The sequence below is a fragment of the Coloeus monedula genome (assembly GCF_965178545.1).
Source record: "Coloeus monedula genome assembly, chromosome: 9".
Classification (NCBI taxonomy): domain Eukaryota; kingdom Metazoa; phylum Chordata; class Aves; order Passeriformes; family Corvidae; genus Coloeus; species Coloeus monedula.
The window spans coordinates 144,191-170,984 of NC_138789.1; the positions used below are offsets into that span (position 1 = coordinate 144,191).

Genomic DNA, 26,794 nt, shown 5'->3' on the forward strand with positions numbered 1-26,794 from the left:
TCCCAGCAGATGTGTCCTGGATACCTCCACATCCAGCTTGGCAAACATCAGCAGCACACACTGATGCCCTGCACACAGTCAGGTCCCCTCTCAAATTCCACCTGCACCAGGAAAGAGCTTCTGTGGTTTCTGTTTGGATATGGACTGAAATGGCTCATAATTACACTGGGCTAACACACGTTCATTCCTGCATGGACTGGTGGGGTGCTCGGGGGATACAGCTGCTGTGGGGAGGGTGGGGAAAATCCATGGGACTTCCAGCAGCATGGATAGCACCATCCTGTTCTCATCACTGTCCTCTGCCAGGATCTTCTGCCCCACGGGGAGCTTCCGTGGGAATCCACAATTCTGCCTGCATTGCAGGGCAGGGATGGGATGACCCAGCTGTCCCAAACCCTGTGGCTGGCCAGGAGGGATCTGTCAGCCACCACTGGCTGCAATCCTACTGACAAGGTTTGCAGATGATGGGAAAAGCCAGGATCTCAAGGGCCTTTGCCCTGGGAGCGGTGCTTGCCTTCCCCAGCACTTCTCAGGTGCTTGCAGAGCAGGACAGTGGGTGCAAAACCACCACAGCATCCATGATTTGTGCTCCAAATCCTTGGCTCAGCAAGTTCCGATGGTCTTTGCCTGGTGGTGACACCCACTGTGCCTCTGCCATGGCTGATGGTGTCCCCCCAGCAAGACCTCCACAGCCCCTGACCTGCTCCTCCCTGCAAACCACAGCTGCAACCAGTTGAGAATCACGCACAGGTCAGCAGTCACAGTTTTATACCCCGCCAAAAAGGGGGAGAAAATTAATTTTAAAAATGCCTTACAGCAGATTCCCTGGCCTAAGCAGTTCCCTCCAGACCCTGACACCCGCTGCTGCTCTCCCCAGTGCAGTAACAGATCTCCTTGTTCCCTTTAATGGCAGTAATTGAATCTCCTGCATGCAGGGCCATGCTTCACTCCCTGCCTGGGATCCATCAGCGACCCCGGCACTGGACAAGATCTGAATGGAAATGCTTTGCTTTCCCAAATCAGGTTAATGAGGAAATTGGTACATTTCCTCTGCAAGGCCAGGACTGGCCAGGGGTGGGACATATCCTGCCATGGCCAAGTGTCAGGGTCTCCAGGCAGGGTGGGCACCTCCTGCCCCATTCCCTTCCTTCAGCACTGCCCTTCACAGGCCCTGGCATGCTCTGGGGTGCCAGGGCCAGGCAGGAATAATGCCAGAGGGGGACACAAAGCTCAGCACATGCTTCCATCTGAGTGTGTGCAGGGAGGGAGTGTCGAAACAGGAAAAGGACACAAGCATTTCATTTTCTTGTTTCCTGAGTGGAATGCAAAAAATGTGTTGCTAGAAGCATTACTAAAAATCAAGCGTTTTCAAAATATTTGAAATATGCACTGAGACCAAATTTGGTTCTCTTCTCCTCCAACCCACCAAGAAATTGCACCCAGATGCCCCAGCATTGATGAACAAACCCAGTCCCCATGTGTGCCTCCTGCTCTGCCTCTCCCCACAGTCATCCCTCGCTTTGATCCCTCCACTTTTGCTCCCAAACCTTCACCTTCCCCCTGCCCGATCCCTCCTGCGCCTTCCCCAGCACCCCCTAACCACTCTGCAGCAAGATGAACTTTTCTTGATGGAGCATTTGCAAAGCTTCACAGCTCTTTCCAGTGCAGACCCACGTGCCAGCGCTGCTGCCTCTCCAGCAGGACCCAGACCCTGGGTGCAGCAGCAGGGCATGGCTTCCACAGGATCAGCCTTGGGGCTGTTTTCTCATGGGGCTTGGTTATTTCCAGCCTTGTTTTTGGGCATGCTGCAAGCTCAGAGAGGCAGCTCCGACCCCATGATATGTTGCTCCTAAATATGATTTTCATCGTTGTATGACGTTCTTAGAGGAAGGAACATCCCTGGCCTCAGTTGTGCTGCTCTGGGGCAACAGACCCCTGCACAAGCTCACCCATGGACCCCAACAGCCCCCCAGCCCAACCCTGGAGCATAGGAGCACATTCACCAAGAGGCATGGCAACAGCTTTCCAACACCTCAACACGATTTGCAGCACCAAATCCACTAATGGGTCCTGGGCTTAACAAAGATGAGCAAGGCAGCACTGAGACCCCCTGCCACCTCCCACCATTGAGCCTGGAGCTGTTGGGCAATGCCAGAGCATCAATGCTGGCGCACTGGTACCTCCAGCAGCCCCCCAGCTCCTCCAGTGCTTCCAGCAGACCGTCTTGGAGTGAGACTTTCCCGCACGGGCAGGGAGGAGGGTGTGGGCAGGGAGCTTTTGATAGAACATGCCTGAAAGCTGGGATCCAGCAGACACAGTTTGTTTCCTGCTGTGTCATTTCATCACATACACACACACACACACAGAGGGAAAAAGGGGAAGGAAAAAAAAAAGGCAGGAACATTTGGCAAGCTGGTGAGGGTCTGGCTTTGCTGAGTGCGGAGAAAGAGCCGTTTTTCCAAAGGGAGGAGAGGGGAGAGCAGGCTGGCTGCCACACACGTGCCTGGTGGGCCCGGGCTCCAGCACCCATTCCTGGCAGCACAGGCACCAACTGGAGCCATTTGGGGAAAAACAGCTCATTTTTTGAGTTCGGAAAGGTTTGAACCTTCGAGGTGGAATCTGAAGTCTCTCTGAACATGCTCTAACATGCTCTTAACCATGTTTAAAACATGCAGCGTTTTGGAGGAAGCAGTAGGAAAGGGCCCTGTCCTGCGGTGTCACAAGTGCTGGGGACTCTTTGGCAGCCCCCATTCCCCAGCCTGAGCCCATCCCGCTGTGCCCGCACGGCCGGGAGCCGCCAGGAATAGCTGCAGAGGCATTACGGTCTGTGCTCGCTGCCGAGCTGCTCAGAGCTCTGGGTGCTGATTAAATTTTCATACCTCCCCGCCAGGATATTTTGTGTGTGCTGTGTTTTAATTTAAAACACATAAGAAGGGACTCCTGTTCCCTTTGCAAGCGTTCCGGCTGGAGAGCCTGGCGCCATCCCAGAGCACAGAGGGCTAAAAAGCCAGGTGGTTTCCCTCTTTTGCCATCCCTCCCACCTCCCCCACTCTCCAGCCTCTCTCCCTCCTCCTCCTCTTTCTCCTCTTCCCAGCTCCTTGCTGGGAGCCATAGTTATCCATCACACTCCCAGCTTCCTGCTGTACTGAGCTTCTCCAGTGCTCTGCCCATCACTGCGGCGTCAGGGCTGTTTTGGGGATCTTTGCACCACGAGCCTCACTGCAGAGGTCCCACCACCCTTGGTGCCTGGCTGGCACTGCTGCAGCTCTTGCCCTGGGACCCCAGGAGACAGACACCAGTGTCCAGAGGAGCTGCAGCAGCTCCTGGAGGTACTGGGGCTCAGGGAGGTTTCCCAGCTCATCTCAGGTCTGAGCAAACCCCCAAAAAGAGGAAAACCCTCTCTGCTCAAGTCATTAATTTTGCTGCCTCCTGGCTGCTCTACGGAAAGCCAGGCACTGTCCTCACTCTCCAAAAGGTTGAGGAGGAATCCACGCAGAGCTGCACGATGCTCAGGTCTCACTCACACTGTTCACATAGAGGTGCTTTGGGGAGGGCAGCTGAGTGCTGAGCATCCCAGGGGATGGCTGTGAAACCCCAGGAACTGATGCCAACATGCAATGAGCAATTTTGCATACACACACATGGAAAAACAACTGTTTTGCAACAGATTCCTCCTCTGACCCCCTCCAAGGTCGACTGGGGCAAATGGGGATGGGGCAGGAAGCAGAACAGCCCAGCCCTGCTCGCATCTCTGATCCATGTCCTCCAGCATGACCAGTGATATAACACACCTGCCTTTCCCAGCACCCCAAATCAGGCCTGCCTGAGCAGTCCCTGTTCCAAAAAGGATGGATATGTCACCGCATTTCAAAGCCAGGCTCCAGCAGAACATCTTCAGTACTTTAACAGGGCTCATAAGGAAGATGAGGACAAACATTTTAGCAGGGCCTGTTGTCACAGGACAAAGGGTATTGGTTTTAATCTGAAAGAGGGTTGATTTAAATTAGATATAAGGAAGAATTTTTTTACAAGGAGGGTGGTCACACACAGGCACAGGTTTCCCAGAGAGGTGCTGGATGCCCCATCTCTGAAAGTGTTCCAGGCCAGGTTGGATGGGGTTCTGAGAAACCTGGACTAGTGGAAAGTGTCCCCACCCATGGCAAAGGGGTTGGACTGGATGGTCTTTAAAAGGCCCCTTCCAGTCCAACCATTCTGTGATCCTGTGATCTCAAGTTTGGTGCTTCACAGACAGAACCAGACCAAGCCAACTTGTGCAAACCTAGCCCTGCACCCAGCAGCATGAAATGACTTCTGCACGTAGTGAGATTCATCAGAACGCTTTTGCACCCCATGTGTAGAGGAGATCCTAAACACTGAGGAGATGTCCTCCCCTCCTGGTCCCAGCACCCCCAGCATGCTGGAAGCACGTGGAGGTTGAGTCACACATGCTGCAAACCCCCGTCCTTGCAGCAGCTCCTGTTTTCCAGCCACTCCTGCAGCGTCCCCGCACACACAGCTCACACTTGGCACCCAACCCGTGCCCCTGCAGCCTCCTGGCTCTCTGCTGCAGCTGCTCAGCTCTGCCTGGGGCTGAAAGACCCAGACCCACCTCCCCCGAGGCCATGGACACAGCTCTGCCCACAACCACCGCATTTTGGGAGGGGATTTTGGAAGCCGCCAAGAGCTTGATGTTCTTCCCCCCAGCAGATGCTCCCCTCCTGCTGCTGAGGGCTCTCAGCACTCAGCCCTGGCATCTCCTAAGGCTCCCTGTACTGTTTTGCCTTCCTGCTTCCCAATGGTCACAATGCCTTGTGCCAGGAGAGGATGAGGAGTCCAACCTGACAGCCAGACCCATGCAGGGGAACAGGCAGCAGGCTCAGACCCTGTGAGCAACGCCGGCAGGAATCAGAACATTGGCCAGGTTGGGAAAGCCCTCTGAAGTCATTGTGCCCATCCATTAACCCAGCACTGCCAAGGCCACCACCCAGCCATGTCCCCACGTGCTACATCTGCACATCTTTCAAACCCCTCCAGCAATGGTGACTCCACCACCTCCCTGGGCAGCCTGTGCCAGGGCTTGACAACCCTTCCGGAGAAGAAGTTTTTCCTAATATCCAATCTGAACCTCCCCTGGTGCAACTTGAGGACGATTCTTCTCACCCTGTTGCCTGGGAGAAGTGACCAATCCCCACCTGGCTGTCCCCTCCTGTCAGGGAGTTGTAGAGAGTGAGAAGGTCCCCCCCTGCGCTTCCTTTACTCCAGGCTGAGCCCTCCCAGCTCCCTCAGCTGCTCCTCCTCCGAGCTGTGCTCCAGACCTGCTCTAGGAGGAGCAGACGGCCCTGGATGCCCTGCCTGCACCTCCTTACAGAGCCCACTTGCCCCCAGCACATCCTTGCCACGAGTGTTTTTCTTCCCACCTCAGCTCCCGGCGGCGCGGGGGGAAGAGGGGAGTGCCAGATCCCGGCAAGCCAGCCTCCTCCTCGCTACCTGCAAGCACAGCAGCTGAGCAGTTCCAAACGGGAACACAAATAAACAACTGCGGTGAATAAACAGAGCCTCCCGAGCTGGCGTTCTGGAGGAAATATCGATTTCAAACTCCTTGCCTGTTTGCTTCCTGGCATCTTGGGAGCCGGGCTGAGCATCTGAAGCCGCCAGCATCACCGAGTGCCTGTGCTGCTCCCGGGCAGCCCCTCCCCAGCCCTGCCATCCCCCCAGGCCCCAGCATCACTGCTTAATGACAAACTGCATCCCAGCCCCTGCCCCATGCCAGCAGGGGCTGCAGAGGCGGAGAAGTAGGACAGTGAGTCTCTTTGCCTGCACTGTACTTCCCTCTGGTTCCTACAGAAATCAGGCTTGGTCTGGAGCCAGCCCAGGGAAGGGGTGCCTGCTCCAGGATAAGAAGAAAACCAAAATACTTCTCAGCCCCTGTTTCGGACCACAGAGGCAGTCTCAAAGTCAAACTCCCCTTCAAAAGAAATCAAAGTCCCCCAGGCTCCCAGGGACAGGAGCTGGAAAAGCCATAACACCCCACAATTCTTTTATTTCAGCCCATACTGTGATTTCTACTTCACGAAGGCAAAGCTGATACAAAGAAAGCAAAAAGCAAGCACATAGATGAAATAATCCATGTGGAAATTAGCTTGTTGCAGTACTGCCTGCAAATTCCAGGAGCCACACTCCTAGACCTGGTAGAACGGTGGAAAAACAGATCTTAAAATCATGACACAGTCACACAGGGGAATTCTGTAGTAAGCAATTTCTTTGAGAGATTGCTAAAGTGGTTTTCCTGCCATCTCCCTCTCCCCTGCAGCATTAATCCGCAAGGACGCAGCCTCCCATCGCTTTATCCCAGTGGGAAAGCAGAGTCCCCTGCTGAGCCCCCAAACCTGGAGCATGGGCTGGGCAAGGTCCACGCTGGTTAGCAGCAGGAGCCTGCTCTGGCTTGCTGCTCCAAGTGATGAAGGTGATGGCAGAGCATCCCTGTGGTTTTCCAGCCCTCCTCCTGCATCCCCCAGGGACTGCATCCTTCACATTTTTATTTTAAAAAGGGCAGAAATCAGTTTTTCTTTCTCCAAGTAGCAAAAGGACCAAGCACCCACAACCTTTGCACCATGAGGACCCCTGAGAGGCAGCCTGTGTCCCTGGGGAGGACGGGACGTGCAGCCCAGCAGTGCCAGGATCACCAGCTCTTGCCACCCCCTGAGGTGAATCAGCAGTGCTTCATGATACCAAGGCCCCAGATCCTAATTCAATTAAAAGCCAAGGAAGGTCCCTGCTCCTTTCCATAACTGGTCAGTAACAGCTGGTTCTTTGCAGAGCAGCAGGGAAGGGAGGCATCTTATTTGTGGTCCTGGCCATTGGGGAACATGGTGACAGAGCATGACAGTGACATTGGTGACAGAGCACATCTGCCCAGCTTTGCTAACGGTGCTGAGAAGATCATTTGGATCCCAAACCCCCACAGGGGTCCCAGAGAGGCCCCAGTTTAGCAGCTAGGGTAGTAAATAAGGGTTGCTGTAGAGTAGGCACAGTTTTCAGAGCTCCCAGCAGCACCTCCCATCCAGTAGGACCCAGGTGATGAATCAGCAAATCCCAGACCCAGAAGGGATCATCTCCAGCCTTCCCAGCAAGGACACCCCAAGCAGCAGGAGACCAGACCTACTCAAACAAACCCCTGAGGTCCATCAGACCATAAATTGTCTGTCTGTTCCCCATCCCCTCACACCCCACCAGCGGGGCTCCAGCACAGGGCGTGCTGCTGCTAATTGCTGCAGGCACCAAAGGCTGGGAAGGGGCAGACACGGGGAGTGCCGATGGAAGCAGCTTTTGCAGGGGACAGTCATCAACACAAGAATAAGGCTCAGGGCAGGGGGCTGGCACCAGCCACAGGCATGCACAGGCTGCATACGACAGTGGGAGCAGCTGCCCAGGGCACTGGAAAATTGCCTTCCTGATATACTCAATTACACCTGGGCAATAGGTGCTGTGGTCAAGTCCCTAATCACATTGACACACCAGAACAGACACAACATTGAAGCTTTTCGGTCTGAACACTCAGGTGGTTCAATCCTGCCTAATTCCCCCACTGATGCAGCAGGATCCTGACACTGCCATCTCCTTCAGGAAGAGGAAAACCAAATCCTCATGGAAAGGTCAAGCCTTTGCAATGAACTGTCCCCTTTCCACTCCAGACTAGGTTTCCCTCTGTGCCCCGCACGCCACCCTGCAGCCCCGGAGGGACCGTGTGACAGACTGAGCAAGAAAGGGGGCCCCAATGCTGACAGCCTGACGCTGGCCTGGGGTTTAAAAGCAGCCTTTCCCCTGATGGCAGAGTCCCTCCCAAAGCAGTTTCCCCACCACATGCCCCCAGTTTGCCTCCCGCAGAGCAGTGCCACTCTGCAAGTCTCCGGGCGTTATGGGAACCAGGGTATAAAAACATTCCCGGTGCAATGACGCCAAAATTGATGCTGAAATTAGGCTGGGAACAGAACAGGCACGGTTGCTTCTAGCCCACAAACTCAAACATGCTTATACGGCCAGTCGCCCACGGCGAGATTGCACTCTGGGACTGCCTGGAGCTTTTTTCCATGCTTCCACGTTTGCCCCCAAGTTGCTCTCTGGGCACACCAAGGGCTTGGCCATCAGCAGCTGCCAACCACAGGAACTCAGCCCAGCCACTCCCTGCTTCCTCAGCACAAAAGTCCCAGCTCTGCGTCAGACACCGAGATGCTGTCCCTGCCCCAGAGAATGGGTCTGAGCCCAGCTCTGAGGCTTTCCCAGGCCACCAGACATCCTCTGCTTGGTCTGCAAAGCCCAAAAAACATGTCCACTCTCCCAGAGCTGCCCTGGGGAGCACAGGAGCAGCAGGCAAGGAAGGATGCCTCCCCAGGGACAGCCTTGAAACAGGAGGATCACTGCAGGACAGGCCCACGAGGTTTTGCTCTCTGCAACAAGCTGCACAACCCAGTCAGAGATGGGGACCAGGCCTTCAGAGCTCCCTTTGCCTGGAGGCACGGAACACACCCCTCTGTCCCCCATCTTCTGCTCAAATGGGAAGGACTAACCCCATTCCCATCATGAAGGAAACTCTGGATCTTCTGAGCTTCCAGCACACAGAAACAGTCTCCAGCTGCCCACCCCCCACTGCCCAGAGAGCCCCCAGAGCAGCACCACTCACATTGTACAGGACTGTGGTCCACCCTTCCATGGTGATGCACTGGAAGACGGTCAGCACAGCAAAGAGGATGTTGTCGAACTGAGTGATCCCGTCGTTGGGACCGATCCACTCCCGGCACTCATAGCCCGGGGGGCAACCCTGCACCCCGCATGGATGGGGAGGGTCCAGCTCCTCTAGTTCACCTGCGAGCACACAGCAGAGAGCCAAAGGAGGCAGAGGTAAGGCACAGCTCATCCCAGTTTTTTTCCACTCTTGGGATGTGAAGAGGGTGCCGAGCCCTTGTCCCCACCTGAATTGTTCGTGTAGCAGGCTCGGTGCAGCTTCCCGCTGTAGAACTCCAGGCCGATGATGGCAAACATGAGGATGGCAAAAAAGAGCAGCAGACCGATCTGGAGGAGAGGCACCATGGCCTTCATGATGGATTTCAGGACAATCTGCAAGCCTGGGAGGGGAAAGAAAGGGCACAGCTCAGAACAGCAATGCAAACCCCCCACCAGGGACACATCCATCCCACCTCTGGCAAGAGGAAGACGGGGAGCAGAGGGGATGGACAGTCATCAGAGAGATAAAAGAGGCCAGTACAGCTGGGAGGGTCTCTTTGGGCAGGAGGATCCTGGAGAAAAGCACCATCCCAGGGGAGGGAAAGCCAAGCTACAGAGCAAGGCTCCAGAAGAGGTTGTTTCTGGTGCCCACTCTAATGTCCTGCCTATACTTGCCCCACCTGGACTCGGTGGGACATGGCTTGTGCAGCTCTATCCCCCTCGTTGCCCCCAGGGCATGGATCCAGCACTGCCGGTGCCCAGGGCAGGAGGGACAGGAGGACCGGTGCCACCACAGCTTAGTTTCTTTATTTATCCCCGTGCCAACAGATGAAATCTTGCAACAAAAAGAGAGAAAAAAAAAAGCAAGAAATCTCCCCTGAATAAACCCCAGTCCTGAAAGGATCCACCCACCTCCTTCTGGCCAGGGAAGGGGAGCTGCCAGCGGGCTCTGCCAAGCACAGAGCAGGCTGGGCAGGGGGCAGTGCCACCCGGGGACACCAAGTGCTGCCACCCTGGAGTTCCCATTACACAGAGAGGTGGGATAAGGTGACACAAGGACCCCTGTCATTCCAAGGATATCAAGGATGAATGTGGACACCCTGGGAGGAAAATCAGGGGCATCCAACTTACTGGGAATGCCCGAGACGAGCTTCAGAGGCCTGAGCACACGCACGGCCCGCAGCGTCCGCAGGTCCACGTGGGTGTTGAAGTGTGTCCCGGCCGTGGCGAGGATGCTGCGGGCACACAGGGACAGAGCAGAGTTATCCCGGGGAAAGCCCTTGGCCTCCTCAGTGCCATGTTCTCACGCCAGGCTGGGGGAAGCCACGAGGAAAACCGTGTCCCTGGGCAGGTACAGAGATTCAGCTCCTCCTAAAGGTCAGTGAGCCTCGTTTGATGCTGGCACCCAAGTTCATGGGCCACCATGATCAGACAAAGCCACCCAGGGGCCCCCAGCCTCAGCAGCCCCCCATCAGTACCCCCCACACACCAGGATGGCTGGGGACAGCCCCACATCACCCATGGATTCCATCTGGGGTCTCAACACCTCCGGCTGCACAGGATCCACCTCCCTTCCAGGAAGGTGGCACGTGGACCAGAAGCAGCGCCTCAGAGATGGGAGTCACTCCCCTCCGTGCTCCTGTGGCAGCACCTCCAGACATCAGCTGCCCTGGTTTTTTCCATACATGGAACTTCCTCAGAGTCCCACCTCTGGGATTGCTGAGAAGGAGCCGAGAACCTCACACACATTCCAAAATCTATAGTAATGAAAGTTTGATGACCTTGGAAGACAACCGGCAGGCACAGGAAGGACTCCAGAGGTTTTCTTTTAAAACACAAAGATTTTTTTCAAGCCCGTCTCTGGAAAACAAATTGGGGCAGAAGGGAGCTGGTGCACACCGAGTCCAGCAGTGCAAACACTCGGGGCCCCTGCACCTGCTCTGGGAACAGGGATGCTGCACCTCAGGGATGGCAGAACCCTCTCCCATCCAGGCTTGGTCCCCAGGTGCTGGGTGAGGAGCAGGGATGTTGCAGTAGAGCAGCAGGGGGTGGGAGAGGAGGGGATGGGGAGGAGAACGGGACAGAGGGAGGCAGCAACCTCAGGGTTGTTTGCAGCAATCCAAAAACCGAGGGAAATTGGGTCATTGTTCCACTAATTCATCTAATTACAGGCCAGAGCAGCTCTCTGGTGCGCTGAGCAATTAGCACTCTTTCTCTCACCCTCTCCCTGAGGTACAGCAGGTACCAACCTGTCCCTCCAGAAAGGCGGCTGGGTTTCCTAGGATACCCTGGCAGCAGAAACGCTCTCACATCTGCAAACCGGGTTGTTTCAACTCCTTTTCCCAGTCTCCTCTTCCTCCCTGCCCCAGGGCAAGGGATGAGCCTGATGCCCCAGAGCCTGGCCCCAGCAGCAGTGGGGATGCATCAGCCACCACTCCCTATGTATCACACAGCTTATCCCTGATATTTACAGGGATCTTTCACCCTTGCTGGCACTTTCCCTTTCCCCTGAGCCCTTTCCACACAGTCTCCATGCCCCAGCCTGTGCCCAGCCCCTGCTGCCCACTGGGCAGACAGGAGAGTGGAAAAGGGTCTTAATTAAGTCAGGAGCACCCAGAGGCTGGGGAGAGCTGTGCTGTTAAATTGGTTGTAAGATCAAAATCAATAAGTGTGATAAAGCACATCCACTTGGCGGCACGAGGGAGGGAGAAGAGCCTCGTCACTTCCAGCCCTTTCACACACCCTGCCAGCGAGAGCAGGGTACCCCAGCGCTCCACAAAATGCCACCATGGGGACACACTGTGCCAGCGTCATGCTGGAAACCCTGAGACCCTCCTTTAGCTTTTGCTCCTCATGTCCCAGCCCCTGAAGGGCTACTCCAGCCAGGACCGAGCACCTCCGGGAGGTCGGGGATGCTCCCGGGCAGGATGCAGGCTCCGGCCCTTCTCCCGAGGGCTTGCCAAAGCCAGCCCAGCTGGAAGGCTCCTGGCAGCCGAGCAGGACTGGGATGGGCAGCTCTCTCCTGTCACCACGGACCAGTGCGAGCCGCGGTCCCGCACGGAGGGAGCGACGGAGGCGGAGCCGCCGCCTCTCGCAGCCTCACCACACCGCCCGTCCCCGGGGCAGGAGCAGCGCCCGGGAGCGCCCCGGCTGCAAAGTCCTCGGCTAACCCAGATTTGTTTGAAGGGCTCCGGAGCCGCCGCGCTGAGCCTCCAGGCAAGGCTCGGGCGATTTCAGGGCACTCCGTCCCCGCGCTCCAAATTAGCTGCTAAGAATGGGAGTCCTCTGTGGCAAGGTGACATGCTCCTTGTCCTCGCTGGGGGACAGGGGACATCACGAGCTCTTTGGGGAGGAGGACAGATCACCAGACCGAGGCGGCTGCACTCAGACCTGTCACCCGAGCGATGACAAAAGCTGACCCACTGCTGTGGGTGCCTGCACATCCTTCCGCAGGCACAGCCGTGGCTCCCGGCGAGGGCAGAGGCGCTGGGACCACACACTGCGGGAGCAGCTGCCGGCAAACCCATCCAGCCCAGAGCCTTGGGGCAGGGTCTGAGCAGCCCCGGACCACCCTTAGACCTAATAAAGTGGCTGGGAAAAGCTAACCAAGCTTCCAGGCACACCAGCCCGGCTGCTGGCTGCTTTTCCCAAGCCCTTCTGTGGCTGGGAGTTACAGACATCCCCTCTCCTGGATAACCAGGCTTGCTGGAAGGCACAGACACCACGGTCACATCACTGCTAATTATAAATCCAATGCTCCAAGCAAACCTTGCTGCTTCGGACTTCAGCATAGCTCACCTGTAAATTGCTTATTAACCCTCTAATTATGCCTTTTATTAATTTTTTTTTTTTTTAAATCACATCACCCATAACTCCCAGTTTCTGAGTTAAGGTTTCTCACAGCTCCTGAGATGGGGCTCAGGCTGTGGCAGACCTTTGTGCTGCCACAGGGCAGCAGCTCCAGTATCTGTAGAACAATTTAAACCCTTTTCGATCACTTACAATATCCACGTCTGATGTGCTAATAATTATTCTTTATTTTTAGGCAAGGACCCAAACTAAAATTACATCTCACCATCCAAGTTATTTGAAAAAAGCTGCCAGATTTAGGCTATAAAAATCCCAATGATCTCATGCTTTTCATCATATGTACTAAAGGAAAAAAAGAAGGGAAAAAAAAAGTGAAGGCGTTTTTATAGGTCACCCAGGCAAAGGGGTTAGTTTTACTTCAGAGGAAAGGGGGAAGAGAGACTTCAGGTGGAGAAAAGAGCAGAGAGGAGCTTTTGGAAGGATGCAAATGAGAGAGGAGGCAGGATGGGAAATATATGCTAATCCACTGAAGTATAATTGAATAGTGAGCAATCACCAGCAGACAAAAACACTCTTTCAGGACAGGAAAAAATAATGATCCAATGTTTTGTGTTTGCAACCACGATGATTATTTTGTTTTATTTATTTGGAGGCTCTGGGGAGGAGGGCGAGCTCCCGCTGGGGCCACCACACCTGTGGGCTTTGGGGCTCGGCAGAGCCAGGCTCAGCCCCCGGCACCGCTCCAGCTCACAGCAGCTGAGCAGAGCGCATGCCCTCGCCTCCAGCTGAAGACCTGCACCTTTAGATCCCTTCACCCAGGGGTCAAAAGAAGGAAAAAAGCCCCAAGAATAATCGCATTTTAAAGAATTCCCTGCTCTTTAGGACCGTGCAGAACAAAGCACGAGTGATGCTCAATGACCCTGCCCACACAAAGTCAGCCCTGAATTCGAGCACTATCCCACTCTACAGCACCCATCGTGCCTCCTCTGCCTGTGCCAGGGCTGTGCATTGCTGGGCTCCCATCCCCATCATCCCATCCCATCCTCATCATCCCATCGCGTCACATCCCGCCAGCAGCCCTCAGCCGTGAGGGACAGCACACACAGCTCAGGCCACACTGCCAACAGCTTCACACCAGAGACCCCAAGGAAAGGCTGAACCCCAAGGAATCAGACCGACCCTCGATTCACCCCCCAACCCCAAACTGAGCCCCCCTCAAGCATTCCCCTCGGGGAGCACTGCTGAAGCTCACGCAGACAAACTGTCCCAGCAAAAGGGTGTGCTGGGTGGAGAGAGGCATAGGCTGAGACAGACTAATCTCAGCCCAAAATCTGGGGCAGGCAGGGTGCTGGCTGGCACACAAATTAATATTTATAATTAAGTGGAAAGGCCCCTGGAGGCTTGCACTGCCACCTGACTCTACGAGGGAGACTACTTCATAATTAATACACTGGTCAAATGGCTCACAGAAAGTGAGGTACCTGATGAACTCACCTCGTTCCTGCCCTGTTCTGGGGGTGAATCAGTGGGGTGAATCCATCCTTGCCCTCTCTGCAGGCAGCGCCATGTGTAGCAGGATGTACTAAAGGCTCTTGGGTCCAAACCTGGCTCAAGGCAGGGCCAGCGGGATCAGGTCACCCACTCTGATGCCACAGCAGAGCACAGCCTTAGGGACCCCAGGGAACAGGGACACCAGGGCCAAGTCCTGCCCTTGGCACAGTTCAGAGTAATGTCAAAGCCTCCATCACCTTCGCCTGCTCTTTCTAGGTTTCGGGGCTGTGACCCAGGTGGATTGAGCTGCTGCAAAGCTCCTGCTCCCCCCCTTCCCAGCAGCTTGGAGAGCCCTGGATGGGCACAAGTGACTCCCCGCGTGGTGTGATGAGGCTGAAGGACAACATCTGCCTTTACCAGCCTTTGATCTGGGGGGTGACATAATCCCCAAGGCCACCTCTTCCCAGAGGAGACCCTGGGGTTTGGTGCATGAGGGAGCATCCCCTCTTCCAGACCCTGTGGGTTGGCCAAACCCCACATCTCCCTCCTGCCCAGTCCCCACGCTGCCTCTCAGCAGATACAGGGTTTGGCAGGGGCAGATGATGCTGGTAAAACTGCATTTGCCCACACAGGACCTGGTGGGAACCTAAAGTCACTGACAGGAGAGCTGGCCCCACAAGAGACATGGAGCACAGGCAAGGGTGCACCACAGCAGGGCCGGCCTGAACTCATGCCAAAGGAGGGGTGTGAGATCCCAGAGCACCCACCTGTGTGATCCCACCTTCTCACACGAGGATCAGGAGGAAATAACCCACTGTCTCTTCCCTCAGGCCAGGCTTATACCCCCAACCCCTCTCCCAGAGCAAGGTACGTGACAGTGCAAAGAAGCCCAAGGCTTCACCCCCACAGGACAGCGAGTGCCTCACCCCAGAGCAGGAGCTCTGCAAGAGTGTTGGGGTGCAGCAGGAGTCCCTGGGGACCACAGGGGATCGAGGGGTGCCTGGCAGGGGAGGCAGTGCCCCCGGGACCAGCAGCCACGTAGGAGGGACTGACTCACTCTGCGGCTTCAGGAAACCAACCGGCAGGGAAGAGGAGCTGGGAAGGATGGAGCAGGAATCGCGTGAGCGACACGCGGGCCGGATCCTGCGCTGGGAGGAGGCGGGATGCCTGTCTCCCCCAAAGCCACAGCCAGAGTTCTGCATGCCCAGGATCCCCACTCCCATTTCCAGCAGCAGGAAGCCTTTTCCCTCATCACCACCCCGTCCCCTCGCCGAGCCAGGCAAGCGGTGCTGCCCTTTGTACGAGGTGCCGGTGTCGGGCACATCCCAGGGCTGTGGCATATGGCACATGAATCATTCACCGAGCTGGGAAATTAATTATTCATCCAAACGAAAGACCAAACATTTTACTAATTGTCCTGAAAGGAAAGAGCTGGGAAAGGGGTGGGAGAGGGGGCAAGCATCAGGTTGGAGACTGCCAAGATTCATGAAAGGAAAAGAAGGAAAGAGCGGGGAAAACGTCTTGTCTGGTGTGATCAAAGTACTGCTGGGCTTTTGGACCTGGGGTTGTCTCTTTGCTGGTTTATCCCTGTAGGACAGCACTCCTTGCAGTGGCTCTGGCTCCAGCAGGATAACCATGTCAGGGTGCTTCACTTGTGCTCTGATTTAGCACTTGTTCTCCAAGCCTCTTACCCATTCCCCCAAGCTTCCCTGCTTGGAGATGCACTGTACTTCCTGGGTCAGGGAAATGAAGGTGTGGGCACCGTGGGAAGAGCCTGTTCCCAGCCCAGGTGTGCTCTCATACTGGTGTGGTGTGCCAGGCACCCGTGGGGCCAGCACCCCAAACCACCAGGGCATGCAGCATGTCAATATTCCCAGATGGAGCTGCTGCCAGTGCCTATTCAAGGATCCCCCTCCCATCTCTGGAACTCCAAGACTAAAAAGAGCATCCGAACACACAGAACTGGGGTTGTGCAAGGTGCAGTAAATACCTGAGGGCAAAACATCCCTGCCTCTCCCATGGGGGAGCTCAGGGGGAACCGTGAAAAGGCAGCTTTCCTGGACAGTCATCCCAAAATCCAGGCAGCACCAAGACACGCAAAAAAGCCAACCTGCCCTCCTCATCCCTGGGCTCATCCTGCAGCCCCACAGCCCAGCAGGAAACATCTTCCTCGGAACTATTCCATCCTGCTTCCCACCAGCCACAGCAAGAAACCAGGGCACAGGTGTGCACAGGATTTCCCTGGGAGGTCAGACAGAGACCAGGCTCACAGCTGCTGCTCGGCTTTGCAGGGAGAGGACGCTGGATTTTGGGGCAGGACTTGGAGAGCCAGGCTGTCCTGCTCCGGCACTGGCTGTGGGTTTGCTAAGGGCATGGCAGGCAGCGCCAGCAATCCCTCATTCCTGCTTTCCCTTGGCCACGCTCCACCCCACAAAACCCTTTAATGAAAACCACCGTGCCCAAGGGCTTCACAAAAGACACCCAGGTGTAGCAGCTCTTATTAAACCCTCCCAAAAACCCTGACGGCAGCGCTTCCTTTTAGTGACCCCGGCGTATTTATCCAGCTTTTACAGCGGCTGCTTCCCCAGCTCCTGAGCAGCACAGCTTCATAAGGGCCTTTTGATTCCCGTTTGGATTTCTTCCCCATTGTTAGCAGTATTCCCCCACCCCTTCACCTCTCACGTGTTATTGTATTACTGCTGTAAAAAAAGCCAACGGTGCTTTGATGATGCTCAGGCACCGGAGTGTGTAAAGCACACACCCACCTAGATATTTGCAGAGGGAGTTTAACCCTTCTTCTTCCATCAAATATGGTGTAGGACAAAGCAGGCAGCTGTAGGGTCCTTGTTCTCTATTCCTAATGGCACCCAGGGAGCAGGGAGCTCATGCTCCAGTTGCTGGTGGCTGAAACTCTTTCAGCCTCACTTTCTCAGGACCACCAATTAAAAGGTCTCCAACCTTCCACTGTCATTTCTGACCATTTCTGACCCATTGTCCCCTTTTTTGGTCCAGGTCACACTGCATTAAGCAGGTCACAAGTCCAGCTTCAGCACCCAGCTAGCTCTGAGACAAGGGGAGTGTCCCCAAACCCCAGGGGAAATGCAGATGTTCTCCTCCCTGGTTCTGCCTCACAACGAGTAAAGGTATTTTATGCACACTTTCAGATAAAATTATTTTTAGCTGGGGGAGAACAGGCTGTTTTTTCAGGCAGCAATGATGATTTGGAAACCACAGGTTACAAAAAGAGCAGGTTTACAAATGTGACTATTAGTTCCCCAGTGGAAGCTTTAGCATCAGGGAGTTTTAGGTGGGCGTTGATTTCCACTGAGAGGAAAAAAAAAAATTGATTTATTGACACAAGAAACAAACACCAGTTGAACCCTAGTCAGTGCCATCCACTCCTGCACAGGGTCCCAGGAGGCTGCTCATGGGAGAAGCCCCTCATTAGGGTTATTTACTGCAGGGAGAGGGTGCAGAAAATCCCACTGCTCATGGAAACCCCAGTGTGGTGTCTGTGACCACGATGCCACCCGGACTAAGGACCTCTCCCATCAGATACACGGCAAAAGTAAGTCCAGAAAGGAATAGTAATACCCTGTGTCACAACTGGAGGGACAAGGGCCAGCAAATATGATGCTGAGTCCCTCAGGGATGGATCCTGGGGTGGGTCCTGCTCACATGGATGTTTTCTCTGGCCCATCATGGGATGCATCAGCATCCCAAACCCACTGAGCACACCCTGAGGCAAGTGTTACCCTACTCTTCTGATGCTCACAACATCCCCTCCAACACAGCCACAGCCTCTTTATAAGCCACAACGAGATCCCCACGACCACCAAATCTCACAGATCTCCATCCAGACACTTCTATATTCATCAAGCAGAAAGTTTGAGTCCGCAGAGGCGATCCCAAAGCCGCCGGTCGCCCGCACACATCCCCCGTGCGGGCTCCACCGCCCGCCTTATGCAACCGACACAGAGCGAGCCGCCAAGTGCAAACCTTCTCCCACAAGCTGTTTGCAAGTCATTTGCCAGCCAAGGATTATTTGCTGCAGGAATTTGCCAATAATTCAGCAGATTAAACAGGCAAGAGTTTCTTGCCTGGGAAGCGCAACCATGGCACCAGGGAGCAGTAGATTTGGCAGCACCCCAGGGCAAAAAGCAAGAGTTGAACAGCACAGAGAAGCCCATGACCTGGTCCATTGACCCCAAAACCAGGCCAGGGTGAAAATCCGTGGGTTGCCTCCTCCACCCGCCACACAATAGAATTTGCCCCAACAGGTCGGTGAGGCCTTGCCAGCAGGCACTGCTGGGGCAAAGCCAGCCAGTGAAGGGGCATTCCCTGGGGAGGGCTCCACTCTGCTGGAGCAAACATCAGGACACCAGGGGGACGACGGTGGGCAAGCAGACGCTGGAGGGCTGTGCCCCGTGACCGGCAGTCCTGGGGGAGCATGGGTACCTCCTGCCAGGGTGGCCAGCGCGGTGCTCGCAGTCCTTCATGGACAATTGATTCCCTGGCACGGGGCCCGGCTCAGCCCGGCACCGAGAGGAGCTGGCGAGGCTTCTGCGAGTGAGTAATTGCCGAGCGCTGACTCAGCACCGGCTCGGGTACAGCCGCTCGCCCGGCGCCGTGGGGAGGGCAGCAAGAGGTCCCTGGTGAAGCCCCTCCTCACAGCCCCGTGCTTCCCCCGACCCACGCCCCAGAGGATGCCTGGGCTGGGATGCAGGTGATGGGCATTTCCCAGCCCTTCCCGCACACTGGGCCCAGCGCTGCAGCTGCACCGTGAGGCCGAGAGCCTCTCTTGTTGCTACCAATGTGTGTCCCATGCTGCCCCCAGGAATGTGAGCACCTGTCCCCAGGGATGTGAGCACCTTTGCCCCGCCCAGGAGCCACAGAAACCTCCCCATGAGTCACTTTGCAGATGTGGGAGAGCAGCAGCCTGCCATGCGAGGGCTGCACCTCCCACAGGCCGCCTGTTTGCTGCCCACCAGAAGCATCACCCACCGCCAGCACACCCTCCATTCCCAGCTGGCATGGTCCCACTCCCCAGTGAGGCCATCCAGGTCCCCATTGGACCAAGGGAGTCAAAATGTACCAGACCACGTTCTCCTCAAGCCTCCTCTCAGGCACAGTCCCAGCCTGCACCTCTCCACCACGGCCAAGCAGCACCCATCACCACACCCCATCAGAAGCAGGCTCAACGTTCCCCTTCCTCCTCCAAATACCCAAACAGGTGTCACATCCCACGTGGTGCCACCACCCTGCAAGCCAAGAGTCAGGCCTGTGCAGCAGGAAGCTCTGTAGAGACCGCCGGCATCCTGCCTCAGTTTCCCAGCCAGCCCTGCTGCTGCTCTGCACCCAGCAAAGCTCTCATGGAGCACTCAGACCCACAGGCACCTTCTGTTTGTACACATCAAACCAGCTCCTTTGAACATCCCATTTCCATCACCAGGCAAAAAGAAATAGCCACAATCCAGGCCCCATCTGCCCTCCACACAGAGAGGGGCCCAGAGGGTCGCCCCGAGGGGCTTCTGCTCAAGCTGACTGCCAGTGTTGGCTAACACAAGCCTAAATGTCCCTGCTTGTTTCTGTGTCACCAGGACAGCCCAGCAAGCAGGACTCAAATCTGGGCCACGTCCCTGGCAGGTGACACCACCAGTGACACAAGCAGCACCCGTGAAGCTCTGTGTGCTACCACCCCCAGCATCACTGCTGCATGCTGGGATGATGAGCAGCATCGCCTGGGAATGTGACCCTAGCCAGACCTCATTTCCCAACCCCCAGCAGCAAGACAAGCCTGTAAAGTGCTTGGGAAGGCAAGAGAAGAGATTTTCCCCCTCCCCATGTAGGGTTTGACCAGAATCTCTCCCAGATCACATCCAGTCACTTATCAGGTCATGCCACCACCTTGTCCTCACTTTGCCTTGTATTCAGGTGGCTGACAGGCCACCAAGTGAGAAAAGCTAGACATGGTGGCCTCAGAGCCAGCCCGACTGCCCCTGTAGGGAGCCTTGTCCCACCATCAGTAACCACAGCAAAGCCAACACAGCACAGGGAACCATCCTCCCCTCCCTCATCAGGATGAAGAAACACCACTGACAACAGCAAACCAGGGCCTTTCCCCGTGTCCTGGAGCTTGTGTCCATGCCAGGATGGGTCCTCAAGCCAAACCAACTCCACCACCGGCCCCACAGCACCCGACTCACCCGCTGAGGACCACAATGAAGTCCATGACGTTCCAGCCATTGCGCAGGTACGAGCCCTTGTGGAAAACGAACCCTAGGGCCACGATCTTAATCCCAGCCTCGAAGCAGAAAATCCCAATGAAGTAGGGCTCCGTCTTCTCCTGCCGGAGTGAAATCAGTGACCCAGTGAGAGGGGGAGACTGAGCAAACACAGCACCAAACATTTCACATCGACCCAACTCACGTCCCATCCCACCTTCCCCAGAACCATCATCTCCTTTGGGACTTTCCCAGCCCTTTCTCAGCCAGCAGCAACCTTGGGAATAAAAAGAAGGTTTGCCCAGTCCTTCCCTACCCCTTTTTAAGGGGCCTAAACCTTCCTGAACCCTTTCCATAGAGAAGAAATATGTTACAGCAGCCCCAGGAAGGCTGGAGAAGCTAGTCCCAGAAGAAACCTCCTGTCTGGCCACCCCAAAATCAGGAGAAATTGCCTGGTAGGATTGGGTGGCTGCTCACCCCCCAGCCCACCAGTGCAGAGCAGAGAGGGATGGACACAGGGTACTCACTAATCTCCGTGACATGGGCGTCTTGTCATCCTCGGGCAGGTGCTGCTCCAGGGCCAGCACGATGCAGTTGGCAATGATGGTCGCCAGGATCATGTACTCGAAGGGAGTGGAGGCGAGTTAAGGAGCAGAGAAGAGGTGGGTGGCACCCCCAGCCCTCCAGCCCACCCTTCATTTCACCTGCTCAGCCCCTGCTGCTGTTCTCCCCACGGGAACCTGCCCACACAGCCTGCCTTCCACCTCCCACTGCTCCCACCTTGGTGGTGTTTGGAAATGAGAGAGGTGACAGCCCCCAAGACTTTCCTCTCTGGAGACCGTCTGGGCCTCATCACCTCCTTCCCGACTTCATGGGACATCAGCCTGCAGTCTTTGTTGGGATGAGAACTCCCATGGGAGAGAGATGCTACTTGTGCAGGGAGCCCAGAAGGTGGACACAAGGTCCAAGGTGGGACAAACAGGCTGGGCTTTGCCTGGAAGAAGGTTTGGCATGGTCCTTGGCACTATCAGGGAGGCTTCTCCCTGGCATGGTACACTTCTGGGCAGGGCTTACATGCTCCTGCTTTCCTTCTCCTTTCCATCACAAAGCAGCAAGAGATGGGGCTCACAAAGGGGAGACGTCACAAGCTATCAGCAGCCCCTGTCCTAAAACATCCCCAGGGGAGGGAGCATCTGCACAGCCTGAGGAGGATGGGGCATCCCTCGCAGGTCCTGGGGGACTGACCTGGGTCAGTCTGCCCTGTCGCCTTGCCAAGCACCCCATGGGCAGCAGGATGAGCCCAGGTGGCACTGGGAGCTGCAGAGCACATGACTGAACACTCGCAGCTCAAGACACTGATGGCACCTGGGTCTGAGCTTCAGTTCAGGCAGGGTGGAAGCTCCCCGTGGAGATATCCCAGCTCAGCCACACCTCAGCAAGACCCTAAGGGGCAGCAGCACCTCATCAACAGGATCTGGCCGGACCCTTATGAGCATCCTAAATCCTACAGCCACGTCTAGGTCTTACACACCCTTCCCTGGAAGCAGCCCTGAGCCAGGACAAGTGGCAGCAGATACTGGTGTCTGAGGACCTGAGAAAGGGAAGGGCAGGTTGACGCCCAGGAAAGCACCCCAAACTCAGCTCCCTCCTGCCTTTTGATTCATGGGATTGAGGCAGGGACACGGAGCTCTCTCCTGCCTGGCCCACTGCCGAGCTCGGAAAACAAAGCACTTCCAAATGACAGGATGGCCATATCTTTCCAACTTCCCATCCATCTTTCCCAATTCTTCACAATAAAAGCCCTGTTGTCCTCAATAACAAAATGTGGAGCGATACAGCAGCAGGCAGCACACCCCTGCTTCCGCTTGCTCCGTGCCAAAACAGCTCTATTAGTGCCACCCCTGGCACCAGCAGCCACCCTGGGAGAGGACTGCCACTTTCCCAAAGCTAGTGTCTGTGGAAGGGGGATGTGATCCCACCTGGGATGGATTTGCCCATAAAGGAATCATCCCCACTCCCACCATTCCAAGCCAGCTAAGCCCTTTCCCCACCACACCAGGCTTCTCCAGACCCAACACCCTCAGGCTGACGTTTCAGGCAAGGAGGTGTCCAACACCCATCCCATCAGGGGTGATTTTGTCTTTTCCAACCTTGTCTTTTGGCCACCAACTGCAGTGAAATGCTTTCAACCAGTGGCCCTGAGCCCATAGGCAAGAGAAGACACCCCAGTGCCAGCTGTGAGCATGGGAAATGGGAAAGCATGAAGTGACCCCGGCAGCAGTGATGCTGTGGCAGACTGGCAAGGTAGGAGCAGGGATGGGCATGGAAGCAGGTCCCCAGAGAGATGGCCAGGAGAGGCAGCCAAGGAGAGCCTGAGGGAGCTGGGATGTATTTAGCCTGGTGGAAAGAAGAGCCAGGAAAGATTCGGCCAAGGCATTTAAAAGGCCACTCAGTGGAATTAATGGTCGCTAAACTAGAGGCAAACCCAAAGGGAAAGGCTGCAGAGCTCCCTGCTGCCGGCTCGGACCTCGCTGCCAGCCAGGCACGGAGCAGGAGCAGCTCCCTGCGCTTGGGGAGGGGGACCAGACTCCAAAAGTTTTCCTCTGAGGCTTAACACAAGTATTTCACTGCTTGGCTCCGGCAAAGGCCACGTCCCCTCCCTGCTACCCCCCTGCGGCCGCACGCTCCAGCCGACCGCGGCGCTTGGCCCTGCGCCACCAGCCTATTTGGGACCTTTTGGTATCATTTTCCTGAAAGTCTGCGAGCAATTAGCACTGGCTTAGGAGACAAACGGCGTGTTAGTGGGGCGGGGCAGCAGCTCCCCAGGCACCAGGCACATTTGCCTAGATGAGAAGTGTGGGAACGGCGCGGAGAGTCCGTCTGTCTGCCCAGCATCCCGCACTGCTCCCTGCCACAGCCACTGTTCCCGTGGGAGAGACACCCAGGTGGGGAAAAACCAACTGCTCCAAGCACAGCAGCGTGGGAGCCCTGTTCAGAAGTGCCTGGGGAGCTCAGAACACCTTGCCTCTCTCTTTCCTTGCTGGCTCCAGCCTCTGGTTCAAAGCACAAGGACAATGCACATCTGCCACACCCCTGCACAGGACACATTCCCACTCCACCTCCAGTAAGTGCAAGGCGTGGGGGTGAACAGATATCATGGAAGCAAGGCATGGTTTGAGTTAGAAGGGACCTTAAAGACCATCTCATTCCAACCTGTCATGGACAGGGACGCCTCCCACTAGACTGGGGTGCTCAGAGCCCCGTCCAGCCTGGCCTAGTCCCAAAGGGCAATCGCTCCCCAAAGCACTGACCTAAGCATGAGGTCACTGCCAAAAGTGACTCTCCAAACCCCACTGGCCCAGTTTCCCGCGGAGCTGAGCCTGGGTTATCACATCCAGAGCTGCGTGAGACATCAATCCCATGGAAACCAGCCCCCATAGCTCCAGCTGTGCCAGGTTTTGAGGGACCAAGAGGAAAAGAACCTCCCAAGGGACAGCAGAAACATCTGGCTGAACTCAGGGATAATTTTATCCCCACTCTTCTGCCAAGCAAGCATCCTCCCAGTCAGGGCTGGAGTCCACTGGACAATCCTCTATCAGTGCTTTGTTTTCTCCCACATCAGATGAATAATTACACAACCTTTCAGCCACCCAAAACGCAGAGTAGCCCTCGCCCCCCTCCAAGCCCACTAATAAGAGCCCATCTCCCTCCAGCCTTCTCCTCCTCCTCCGTCTGGCTTCTCCTGGAGGATCATTAGGGAGCCGATAAAAATAGGTTTTCTTATTGATTTATCTCCTTTACCCAATGCTCTCTCCCCTGCACTGTTGACTTGTTTCCTTAGCAACTCAGCCGATCCCCATGCACGCCACACCTGCAGCCCCACGCTTGCCTCACGGTGCCTTTGAGGTGGGGACAGCGACCCCAGACCATGGGGGCATCCCCCAAGACCACCTGGAGCAGGCACTGTGGGCTAACCCCACGCCTGGAGCTGGAGCTCCTTGGCAGGTCTGTCAGGGAGGGGTTTGGCCACCGGCAGATCCCCGCTTCCAGCTGTGACCTTCCTCTTCACCTTCCTCCCCAGTCAGCAGCCCAAACCAGCCCACCCAGAACACCCATCTTGCTAAGGCAGGGAGTGTGCCCAGCTCCAGTCCCTGCAGATGGATTTACGGTGCTGATGGGACATTGACACAATCTCCCCAGGAGGCTGGACACGAGATAAATCCCTCCCTGGATGCAGGTGAGGACGGGAGCTATGGAGAGCTCCCCTCCATTCCACCACTTCCCAGTACCTTCTCCCCACTCCTGGGCAGGCAGAGGGGGAAAGAGCAGAGGAGCCACAGGAGTGAGGCCACGTGGGCCTTGGGGAATCCTACCTTCCAGTGCCACCAAAGGAGCAGGGACAACTTAACCCCTGTCCATGCCTGCATCATCCAGCCCAATTCCAACACCTCCTAGAAAGTCATGTCTCCATTTCCCACCTCTCCCCACACTTCCCTGGGGACCTGCTACTCTGAGGGGCTTTCCCTGCTCTCCTCAGGTGTCAATGAGAAAATGCCTCAGCTCCTACACCTGTGGACTTCATCTTTCTGGTCCCATCGCAGCACTGCTGCCTGTCCTGCACAGGCATGGCATGACAGGAAGAAACATCCACATCTTCAACATCCCCACTTAGAATGCTGCAATCTTCCTCCTCTCAGCTCCACACTGCAGCAGGAAAGAGAGCACCTTCTCTCCAAGGCTGTTTTCACAGAATCATGGAATGGTTTGGGTTGGAAGGGACATTAAAGGTCATCTGGTTCCATACCCCCGCCATGGGCAGGGACACCTTCCACTAGACCAGGTTGCTCAGAGCCCCATCCCACCAGACCTTGAACAATTCCAGGGAGTCCACAACCTCTCTGGGCAAGTGAGGTTTTTGGTTTCCAAGAAAAAAAGAAAGTGCCAAGTAGAGCAAAGCCTGTGATGGCCCTAATTCAACTCTGGGATTCCCCATCCCCACAGTACCTCCCTGGCTTGTCCCTGAGGACACAAGGGATTTTCCCCCGCTGATAAGACTATCCATAGAGCTGTGGCCCCTCTTGGCTGTCTCTGTCCCTGTGTCCTGCCACCCAGCACTCCCAGCCCATCCACGCTGGGAGGGGGTGGACAGAAAGTGATGACCAGACCCCAGATCCTCCCACTAGGCTTTGAACATGAGCCAGCTGCCGTGTGCCTGCCACAGAGAGGCTCAGGAGTGTGAGCACGGGCTTGGGTTGTGCTTGTGTCCCTGCACAGCTGTCAAGGAGCACCCAGCCTGCCTCAAATCCCACTGCACGGACACAGGAGACCACGCTCACTCTCTGCAGTCACAGCTGTTGCTGCTTACGCTCCACAATGCGGTGGTTGGGTTTCCATCAGGGGTTAAACCAAAGGCAGTGACAGCCAGGAGTCCAATGGGGCAGAGCTGCCCACACTGCTGCCGCTCCCGTAGGGATGCGGGATGCAGGATGTGGGATGCCTGCCTGCCACGTGCAAACAGCTCCATGGAGAAGCGTCTCCTTCTCCCCCACCTCACCCTGGAAATCAAATCTCTCTCCTCTCCTCCTCCTTTTTTTTTTTTCTTTTTTTTAAACAAAAAAGGACCACATCATGTGATTTTCCTGCCTTAACATCAGTTTTTTAACTTTGGTTGCCACAGCAACAGGATGCAACTTGGCATCACCATGACAACAGCTGCCTCTGTTTAAATTCACCATCTGACAGGCAGCCTCGCTCTCCCCGGCTGTCAAAAAGATGGACCTGCCATTACACCTACTCGCCCCTCCCAAAAAAAAAACCTTCTAAAATCTGATGAATGGAGGGCACAGAAAACAGCCTGGGAGGGGTGGGGGGGAAAAAATCTTCTTGGGGAGTGCAAGGATGGAGCTGCCCAAGGATGGCATGACATGGCTTAGGCTCTTCCCTTGGGAAGGCAAGACCTGCCGGAATTGTGGCTGGGGAAAAGCCAAGTTGCAGGAGATGCTTGGCCAGGTGGGCTGTGACATCAGCAGGCTCCCCAAGGGGCAGCATCAGGTCACAGGGAGAGTCATCAAACAAACAATTCAGGCACTCACAGGTGTGCTTCCCATGGAGCAAAATCCCCCTGACTGTTGGGATGGGGATGTGCCCTGGGGCTCTGAGGGCACTCCAGCTGCTCTAGGCCAGCCCAACACAAAACTTGGTCCTCAAAGGGGCCGAGATAGATGAAATCCCTCACTGCAGGGAGCAGCAAGGTCCTGATGGACATCTCCTTTCCCTGCCACACTAGGGGTAGGTGCAATGGACAGCCTGCAGCCAGATGCTGTCCTTGGGGACACAGCCAGAGCCACACAATGTCATCTGGCCTTCCTGGGGCGGGAGAGGGATCTTATCCAGGTCAAATGTGATTAAGCGAATGAGGAACGGAGCAGATATAGATGAGCTGCAGCCCATCTCATGTACTAACTGAATTGGAGCCTTCCAGGCAGCCAAACAAATGAAATCAGGGTGAAAGGCCTGGCCATCAGCAGAAGGAGAGCAGGCAGGAGGACAAG

At 55.8% G+C, this 26,794-nt stretch overlaps 1 protein-coding gene across 1 annotated transcript in view; it reads right to left on the reverse strand.

Moving 5' to 3' along the window:
• Window positions 1-26,794, reverse strand: part of CACNA1E (calcium voltage-gated channel subunit alpha1 E) — a gene marked incomplete at its 3' end in the record, with an annotated part of 89,262 nt that overhangs the window by 59,653 nt on the left and 2,815 nt on the right. The window contains exons 2-6 of the mRNA XM_082286681.1: window positions 20,771-20,876; window positions 20,226-20,365; window positions 9,850-9,953; window positions 8,967-9,119; window positions 8,678-8,859 (exon numbers count right to left, since the gene is read on the reverse strand). Of these exons, the coding sequence (XP_082142807.1) occupies window positions 8,678-8,859; window positions 8,967-9,119; window positions 9,850-9,953; window positions 20,226-20,365; window positions 20,771-20,876 (685 nt within the window). The remainder of the gene's footprint in view (window positions 1-8,677; window positions 8,860-8,966; window positions 9,120-9,849; window positions 9,954-20,225; window positions 20,366-20,770; window positions 20,877-26,794) is intronic.